Source organism: Osmerus eperlanus, chromosome 14, assembly GCF_963692335.1.
Source record: "Osmerus eperlanus chromosome 14, fOsmEpe2.1, whole genome shotgun sequence".
In the NCBI taxonomy this organism is placed as follows: domain Eukaryota; kingdom Metazoa; phylum Chordata; class Actinopteri; order Osmeriformes; family Osmeridae; genus Osmerus; species Osmerus eperlanus.
Window position 1 is genome coordinate 3,105,665 of NC_085031.1, and position 10,000 is coordinate 3,115,664.

The 10,000-nt window shown below is 46.5% G+C and overlaps 1 protein-coding gene across 5 annotated transcripts in view; it reads right to left on the bottom strand.

The window, feature by feature from the left end:
* LOC134034278 (disabled homolog 2-interacting protein-like) overlaps positions 1–10,000 on the bottom strand; it is a 137,003-nt gene that overhangs the window by 59,288 nt on the left and 67,715 nt on the right. For all 5 annotated transcript variants that reach the window (XM_062478702.1, XM_062478703.1, XM_062478700.1 and 2 more), the window contains 2 exons: positions 9,001–9,110; positions 1,290–1,408 (listed from right to left, as the gene is read on the bottom strand). In XM_062478702.1, the coding sequence (XP_062334686.1) occupies positions 1,290–1,408; positions 9,001–9,110 (229 nt within the window). The remainder of the gene's footprint in view (positions 1–1,289; positions 1,409–9,000; positions 9,111–10,000) is intronic.

The window sequence follows — 10,000 nt, forward strand, 5'->3', positions numbered from 1 at the left end:
AGTGTTTGCCCTGGGAGGTATTCCAGAAAGCTGGTTAAGTGAAAAGCCTGAGTTGGTTAACCCTGAGATTAGGCAAATTTGGGGTTTTCCGTTCCAGAAAGAGAGGTAACGCAAACTGTGGGTCAGTGTCCATGGTTACTGACTCGTTACTGACTCTGCAGACCTAACCTGCTTGCTGGCAGGTTTTCCTTAATAAACTCTGCATTTCTCCATATCCCCTCGCACTTTCTGAGCCTCACACAGTTGGCAGACATGGGGTGTCCTTTCCTGGGTCAGCCGATCAATCTCAAAGCCAATTTAATTAGTTTAGCATTATGTCGGGAGAGGATTATAAGACCACCATTTGATGTGCTTTCATTACCTGATGAATACCTACGCGAATGTTACCATTTTTCGTCACACTCCATAATTAATCTTAGCAACATTCTCAGCCCTTACACCGCTAATGTTACACACCGTGGACGTGCACGATGCTCGATGTTGGCTTTTTATAGTCCTCATGCACGTGCTTAACTCAGAGTGGACATACTCTGAGTTTATTTAAGTAATTCAAATAATATGTTCTGGAACCGAAAAGTCAGAGTTTCCCATCTTAGGGTAAATCAACTCAGAGTTCAGGGTTAGGCTCAGAGTTTGTTAAACCTGCTTTCTGGAATATACCCTGGTCTCTGCAAGAGTCAGCCTGGGATATGTTCTGGTCATGGAGAACCACTGGTGAGGTGGAGAGACAGGAGGTTGGAGTGAGAGGAGGTTGGAGAGATATCAGCATGAAGAGAGAGGAGGTTGAAGAGATACCAGCATGGAAGGAGGAAGATGGAGAGAGAGGAGGTTGGAGAGATGCCAGGATGGAGACAGACCAAATAAACTGAAACACTGGTCCCTAGTAAGATGTCTGACAGCTACCCATAAATCACCTCTCTCTTACACACAGGCTAGGTCCATATCCAGCAGAGGCAACACACACACACACACACACACATACATACACACACCAAAGGCATACACAACAGAAGAGTAGGTGCATGGCAGCAACCATATAGGAATATGCAATGTGTGTGTGTTCAGGGGTATGGTTGTGTGTATGTGAAAAATGGCGAAGCAAGTATAATGATGTATGCGTTGACGAGTGAACATTGACAACACAATCAACACCGACCTTGAGAGTCAGTCATCATTTACACACACAAATTCAAGCAAATCACACACACCATGAGGAATACATCCCAATGGGTAACACACAGACATGCACACGGACACACACACATTCACACACATCCATGGGTGCCTACCTCTCATTGTCAACGCTCCTGAAGCCAGGTAGAATGTGTCTGAAGCTGGAGTTGCGGTCCAGTTTGGGTTGACTCTTGGTCCGCTTGATCGAACCTTTCAACCTCCGACTCAGGAACCCCTGGATAGTGATAAAGAGAGAGATAGAGAAAGAGAGAGAGAGACAGATTAAGAGAGAGACATAGCACTGTTACTGTCACTATCAATAAGCATTAGAGTTTGAGGCCGGCAGATGAAGTAGTATGGATATTCCCATTAGAGAGAGAGTGATATTGACCCACTGATGTCTCTTCTCTGAGTAGAAAGGTGCAGCTGAAAGGCCTGCAGAGACTAGACAGGGAAGAGGACAGGGACAGGGACAGGGAGCAGGATGCAGAGGGAAGGTCCTGGGGCTAGAGCAGGGGTGGGGGCAGGGGTGGTGCATGGTGGGGTCAGGAGCAGGGGCATGGGTTGGAGCAGGGGCAGGGGCAGGTGACAGGGGCAGGGAACAGCACTAACAATAAAGACACACACCCCATAAAGAAACACAATGTTCAAAAAATCTTGGTCGAAGAATATCTTTCCATTCGCTTTTCTTTTACTAAACTTTTTGTTCAAATTAAACATCTCCCAGATGTCTTGCTGTTTCACTGTGTGTCTGTGTAGGTGTATGTCACTGTGTCTATGTAGGTGTGTGTGTCATTGTCTGTCTGTGTAGGTGTGTGTCACTGTGTCTGTGTAGGTGTGTGTGTCACTGTGTGTCTTTTGTAGGTGTGTGCGTGTGTCACAACTGCAGCCCCTGCAAGTCTAAAGACGTTCCCATGGAAACTACCAACTGGCATCAGGAGAGAATAAACCAAGGATAAAGAGAGAGAGAGAGAGGAAGTCAGATGGAGAGAAGGAAGGCGAGAAAAAGAGAAAGACAGCAAGTTTGAAGGAGGAGGGCAAAATCTCCCAAGTTAGTTGAACTTAAAGATGATTCCGCCGATGTGAGAGAGGGAGATGGGAGAAATATATTTGAAAAACGGGCAGAAGAAAGGTTTCAGTAAAGATACGATAAGCCTGACAGCACAGAATACACACTGCTCTCTATCTGTGCTCTCTATCTGTCTCAAGAGTGGACACACATGTACACAACACACTAGCGCGGACCCGACAGACATGACGAACACAGCCAGACCAATAACAGTCTGCTACAACCACACCTGTGGTTAATACCTGCTAGGTGAACAAGTTGCCATCAGTAAAAAAACACAGTCGTGATGATTAGTGATGTTTCAAGCTGATCTCAAACCAGTCATCACATAGGATTGGATTGGCAAAAATGAACGGATGAAGGGATGGATGAATTGAAACTGTAGATTGATGGACGGAGGAATATATGTAAAATGGGATCACTGTAAATTGTAGTATGTTGAGACACACATACACAAACCCACATATACATGCACACACACAGACACACACAGACTGTGCACTTGTAGGACTGGCTGCCATAGTGTGAGACCAGACAACACACAACACCACAAGGCGTGAGGATGTGGGCGGGTGGGTTGAAGACTGTGAATCAAAACACATGAATATGCACGCACGTAACTCCTACAAGTTCTCTGGAGCTGGAGAGGGTCCAAACCTCATCCATGCAACCGCAAACTCCTTCCTCTCAGAGAACACTTTGCTACCCTATCAAATAGTCAGAGAGAGGGATGGAGAGAGGGATGGAGAGAGAGAGAGACAGAAAGAGGTGGCAATTCTGCCGCCAATTAGGGCTGCTTCTGGACACTGTGTTACTCATTAAGTTTGCCATTTGAACATCCTCAGATTTGGAGAACTAACAGGAAATGGCAGAGGTCATGAAGGAGCATGGCACATGAGGACTCGCACATGCACACACACACACACACACACACACACACACACACACACACACACACACACACACACACTCATAGTTAGATAAAGGATGCAAGTACGTTCATCAAGCCCTACACACAAGGTTGTCCATCCAGCTACATTTCTGGCACACTCTCTCATTCAGAGAGGAGCAGGGTAGAAAGAGATAGAGAGAAATGGAGAAAAAGTGCATAGAAAAGTAGGACGGGCAGAAAATTGAAAGGATGAGGAAAAATAGAGCTGGACAGAGAGCGATGAGCAAAAGGAGGGGGATAAATGGAAGAGAAAAGGAATACAATAGAGGGGACAGGGAGCGAATTGAAGGGACAGAAGGAGACAGAATGAGAGGAACGGAGCGGAGAAAGGGCAGAGAATGAGAGTTGAGGAAGAGAAGAGAGCAGATGTGGACGGACAGAGAGGAGACGAGATGGGATTCAAGCTCTGAGAACGAGAGGGAGGTGGAACGGAGATAAATCCGGGCCAGAAAGACAGGCAAGCCAGAAAGAAATGAGGCGAGAACGTGTGTAATTGAGAGAAAGGGAGGGAATGAGAGAGAGACAGATGAGGAAAAATAAAGGGAAATAAAGAGAGAGAGTGAGAGATTCCTACAGCAGGACAGGGGTTATCCCTGAATGGCCACAGATACAAAGTAATGTGCAAGGAGTGTCATTGCTGGCTTCAGCCATGTGTTTCAATAAAAGCAAGCTCTGCTCACAGGTGATGAAGCTTGCCTGCTCTGACTCCCTCTCTAACTCCCGCTCTGACTCCCGCTTAGACTCAAAAGCACCCTGCCGGAGTGAGCATACACGTTTGGTGTGTTGTCGGACACGCCGTCGCCCTGGGCGCCCATTCCAGATACCGGCACAGAACATGATAAGGTTGTTACAGGGACGTTAGCATCACAGGCTAACATGCCGTTAATTTCAATTGGCTCATTAATTAGCCCGCATCGCTACGGCTGACAGCTAATTAGGACTGCCCAACCACCCCCCCACCCCCACCCCCCCTTTGAGTTGAGTTGGTTCAACCCTTGGTACAGTATGTCATAAACAATCAGTTCCCCCTTTGGGCGTTAATGGTGCAAGCTTGGATTGCTTTAAAGATGCAGTCTCTATTACTTACATTATACTGCATGTGTGTGCGTGTGTGTGAATGTGTGTACACATGTGTGCTTGTGTGAATATGTGTGTGTGTGGGACTGTTTCTGTGTGTGTGTGTGTGTGTACGTGTGCATGGGTGTGTGTCCATCCAGTTTCCACCATTCTTGATACCCTGAGGGGTCCTTATAGACTCCCACAATCCCCCCTCAATCTGTCATAGAGAAGAGACATACCTTTACACTGTGACAAACCTGAAGACAGAAAATTATGTGTGTATGTGTGTGACTGTGATCTGTTGATGGTTGAATGAAGGGGTTGGTTTCTCTAGTGCTCTGAACATGGTTCAGGAAGTCTCCTGCATTGGTATTTACTTTGGGTATTAGAGTGGAATGGTGGAGCTGAAAAACCTCGCAGGACACATGGCTGTCAATCTATTGTTTCCTGGTGGCCCCAGTTCACTATAAATGGAGAGACATCTTTTTAAAGTCTGCTTCTCAGCCATCAGACGAATGAAACACATTTTAATTCACTTGGGCTGCGGAAGTTTCACCGAACATAGTGGGTTGCAGTTAGGGATGCTCCGATCTGATCGGCGCCGATCCATATCGGCCGATATTCCCATTATTGGTTTTGATCGGCGTTCTCAAAACGGCCGATCAAATATGGCCGATCAGATGACATAAAATCTGCGAGAACTACTATCAGAGACGTTTCAATAAAACTTTAGATAGGCATTTCAAGCCGCCAGTGGTAAGACCTTAACCTTTAGATGCGTGAGTTCTAAATATTTCCGACGCTTCAACCAGAGTTAATTTTCCAAAACGGAAGCTAGCTAGCTTTAGTTAGCTTCCTTTACCTAGCAACCTAGCATAATACTCGTAGCAATGCTACTACCTGCTAGTGTTACTTGTTAGCCTCCTAATTGTAAATTTTGAAGCCATACTATAGCGTTGGTCATAGTTTTTGTCAATCGGAAAATAGTCGGTTGGAATTTTCCGAATCGCACATGTGCGACGTTACTCTGTGAGACCCGCATTCGAACGAAAACAGTCACGGACAGCCACTGCTTTTTGGAAAGCCAATAAAGACCGCTTTCCTGCTCTTGCACAAGCAGCATGAGTCTTCCTCTCCGCACCTTGTACAAGTGTAGATAGCAAACGACTTTTCAGCACAGCAGGACATATTTTAGATGAGAAGAGGAACAGGTTGACTCCTAAAAATGCTGATATGCTTATATTTATCAAGGCAAATTTGCCAGTGATGCTGCTTAATCAGAAGTAAGGTTTGAATACTCTAGTATGCCCCCTCTCCGAGTGAGTGAGTGCGTGCGTGAAGTGAGTGAAGTGAGAGAGTGAATGAAGTATTTGAGAGTGAGTGAGTGAGACACTATACAGATAGATATACATGTTTGGTTTTTTGTTTAATTGCTGACTTCCTGTGCACCTTCAATCTTTATTCTGTGTTATCTCCTCCTAAATGCAGACTAATCGACTTGAAACTGACTGACTTGAAACATATTGGATATTTGGCTATAGCCTGTTTATGTTGCAGTTAAGTTTTTATTATTATTTTTCCACAGGAAAGCTACTGTATAAGCTCCAAGTTCTCTTGAGAGCCTGGAGAGTGGAATGTTGCACATGTGATTCTATTGTTGTGATTTTTATTTAAAGATTAATATTTTTATTATTATTTTAATATTTATTATTATTCAGGGGGTCAGATGGCTGAGCGGTTAGGGAGTCGACACCGTGATCGGTGATCGGTATTATCGGATCGGCAGATACTGATTTCAGTGATCGGTGATCGGCACCAAAATACCTGATCGGAGCATCTCTAGTTGCAGTCAATTGGGCACCCACTGGTGTAGCATCAATGATGGACTGAATACACGTACATGCACACATGCACGCTTGCATGTGCGCACGCACAGACAGACACACAGACTGTTGAGACAACAGGCAATATCTCTCAGATTACCCCCGCCCTTCCCCCCCAAAACTATCAGAGTCAGAAGTTGGAAGAGAGGACTGGCGGGTATGGGGGGATGAGACTGGATGAGAGGGCAGCTTTCAATTCTACTTAATTAATTTTGCCAGAACGATCAGCAGTAAAAGTTTATTGTCTTGTTGGGGTGAGGTAGGGGGTGAGGTACTTGTTCGCTTGTTCAGTATGCCTGAGAATGGCACGCATCACATGACCACTGCCAGCTACTCTGTTTCCTGCTGTACCTCTCAACCTGGCTCAACCATGAATGGAGAATGTTGGTCAGGGTAGATCAGGGCTGCTGTGCCAGGGATAAGAGATGAAAGTTGACAGAGAGAAAGGGAGAGTGAATATATGTGTGTGTGTGTATGTGTGTGGATGTATGAGTGTGTGTGTGCAACACTGAGTTCTAGAGATTTAGATTTAGCTCTGAACCAAAGAGAGGTACTTTTGATGTCAAACTGACTATTTTACAGAAAAGGGGAGGAGAGAGAGTGTGGGGGAGAGAGAGAGAAAGAGAGGAGAAAGAGATAGAAAATGACAAAGAGAGAGAGAAAGACAGCTGGATTGCCATTCTATGACCGTTTGACGACCAGTTGGAATGGAGCAAGAAATGAAGGGAGTAATGGTGCCTGTCAGTCGTCTCGTATAAAGAGTTATCCATCTGTCAGTCCTTCTCTCGATCTCTCCAGAATGGTACACTGCATCCATCCATCCATCCATCCATGCATCCAAGTGAAATTCGGGGGGGTTTGAGTTTGAGTTCAACAGACAGGTGGATAGACAGACAGACAGGAAGACAGGAAGACAGACGAATAGGCAGGCAGGAAGGCAGGAAGAAAGACAGGACATGGCTACAATCATTCCCTTATACACATAATGCTCCTGATTCAACTCATTTCAGTACAAACACTAGGGTGCAGTACCAGTACTGACCAGATGATGGCCACAACTGAATGGTGGTTAGCTTTCTCCACGTTAAAGCGTTCTTTCTGAGGGTGCTGCTGTGCTTTGGAAGTGTGTCAAGCCTGAAGCTGTGATCTCCATACAACCTCTCCTACAACTCTCAGCCTACCCAGAAGGCCATGGGGGGTCATGTGACTCTCCAAGTAAGACAGAATGACTTTTTCTTTTTTTCTCTCTCGCATCCACTTCTCAGTCCGCTCCTCTTTCTTCTCTCCGTTTTGTTCTCTCCTGAGAGAGCAGAGGGCTGTGCAACTGACACCCGATCAATACTTTGTCTTCTCTCTGTCTCAGTCTAACTCCTTTCTTCGCTTCTCTTCTCTTCTCTTCTCTTCTCTTCTCTTCTCTTCTCTTCTCTTCTCTTCTCTTCTCTCTCTCTCTCTCTCTCTCTCTCTCTCTCTCTCTCTCTCTCTCTCTCTCTCTCTCTCTCTCTCTCTCTCTCTCTCTTGCTCTTGCTCTCTCTCTCTCTCTCTGTTTCTCATTCTCTCACTTTCTCTATTCGGCCTGACTTTCTTTGGTTGGATCCACTCTTCTTCCATGTCTTGCCCTTTCACCCCATCAAACACTGACATGACATGAACTCTCCTTTTTTCTTTTTCACACACACACACACACACACACACACACACACACACACACACACACACACACACACACACATACACAGTAGCATTCATGATCCTTTTCTACAGTAAATCACACACAGACAACTCTGTTAACTTCTCCCCGGTAGTCTTTCAGTTTCATATGTCTGCGTAGTTAGTGGTTTGAACCCAGCTTAACACTGCTGCTCAGTCTATTAACACACACTTCATCCTGACACAACAGGAGGTCCAGACACACAGACACACACACACAGACAGAAGTGAAGGTATGCAAACACACACACACGTGCACACTCACACTTGTGACACTTCAGGGGGCCCAGGGAGGCTTTGCTGGTATTCATCTATGTTTATTAGTCTGCCAGTGCAGCAGCCGTGCTAATTATGCTCACAGCTCCTGTAAACCAGCCGTGTTCCAACCCTTACAGAAACCGCTAGTAAGGGAAGGGAAATACGAATGTCAAACAATTAGACACTGAAACTCCAATAAGATAGTTGGTTTTAGGTAACTGCATTTTTCACAATAATCATATATTTTTTTTGCAGACATTTTGATCCAAAACATTGTACAAAATATGGGGGATTTGAACATGCAAACCCTTGATCTACAGTCAAGTGCTCGAACCACTGAGCCACTCCCTATGTAAGCAATGAATGCGGTACAACCATACTAGCCTCATTTACAGTATGTAGGATCTAACCTAGCTTCATGTACAATATGTACTATAGGCCCTGAGCAGGATTGAGCAGTAAACTAGTGTGTGTTTACAGTTGACCTTAAAGCCTCCTCTATCAGTCTGTATAGATGCACGCAAAATGCTACTCGCTAATTAGCTGTAAATTGATGACTCGTGGCAAAATCGTCCATGCTCATTAATTGGGCTGTTTCCTGGAGGTACCACTGGAGTGGGCTGAGAAACAGATGAAGTGGGAGTGTGGGGGTTGGAGTGGTTCATATTTCTGCAGTGAAAGGAGAACACCAGGTGCAGAAAGGTGGAGAAATGTTCCGCTGGTCGATGCAGCACATCAAAGCAGAAGGCTCCATTCCAAATGGAGCAACTCGAGTAAATGAGTTTCAGATTGGCATCAGGCCCATCTGGAGAACAGACCAGCCTCCGCTTTATTGATATACATCTAACACAGTCATTTATCATCACACACCCACACAGACACACACACTGTGCACTCACAGTGACTCTGAAGGGCGTGGCGGCAGCGGTGGGTTCCATGGTGGGCGTGGTCTTGTCCGGCCCGCTGCCTGGCATGCTGCGTCTGCGTCCCGCACGCTCCGGGGGCGACTCTGGAGGGGGGAGGGAGAGGGAGGGAGAGGGAGAGGGAGAGGGAGAGGGAGAGGGAGGGAGGGAGGGAGGAAGAGAGGGAGAGGGAGAGGGAAGGAGAGAGGAGGACAGGGAGAGGGAGAGGGAGAGAGAGGGAGGGAGAGGGAGGGAGAGAGAAGGAGAGGGAAAGAGGAGGAGAGGGAGAGGGAGGGAGGGGGAGGGAGGGAGAGAGAAGGAGAGGGAGAGGGAGAGGGAGGGGGAGGGAGGGAGAGAGAAGGAGAGGGAGGGGGGAGGGAGGGAGGGGGTGACACAGGGGAAAAAGGGGAAGACAAGGGGGAGGTCAGTTAGGCAGATCCATTAGGAACCACAAGAGTGTGATGTAGCTTCAGCTACTCGAGCGTTCTTGCCGTGAGAGTCTGGGTTCAAGGTTCTCATCATTTCGTCTCCTGTACCAACATGAACACCATGAGATTGTACCAGATAAAAGCTTTATAACCAATGGATTTCCTGTATGCTTGTTATCGTCTCTCTCTTTCTGTCTCTCTCTCTCTCCCTCTCTCCCTCTCTCTCTGTGTGTTTGTGTGTATGAGTATGTATGTGCACCCTCACAGAAGGGTGTGCTGCAAATCTAGACAAGTCTATCTGGAATGCGAGATCCGGCTCTCTAATAGGTGAGAACTCTGAACGCAGGTCTGAACCTAGGTTGACATGGTTGGAGTGTCTGAACTGAGGTAACCCCCTAGCTGTGAGGGATGTAGTCAGGCACCTGAATGACAGCCAGACCGACGCTGAGACTGGGAGGAAGAGGGAGAGAGGGGTTCTAACACGTCTAATCGAGACAGGTAGTCAGACTGGAAGATGGGGTGTGTGTTTGTGTGCGAGGAGGGGGGACATATTGGAGCCACATTGACAG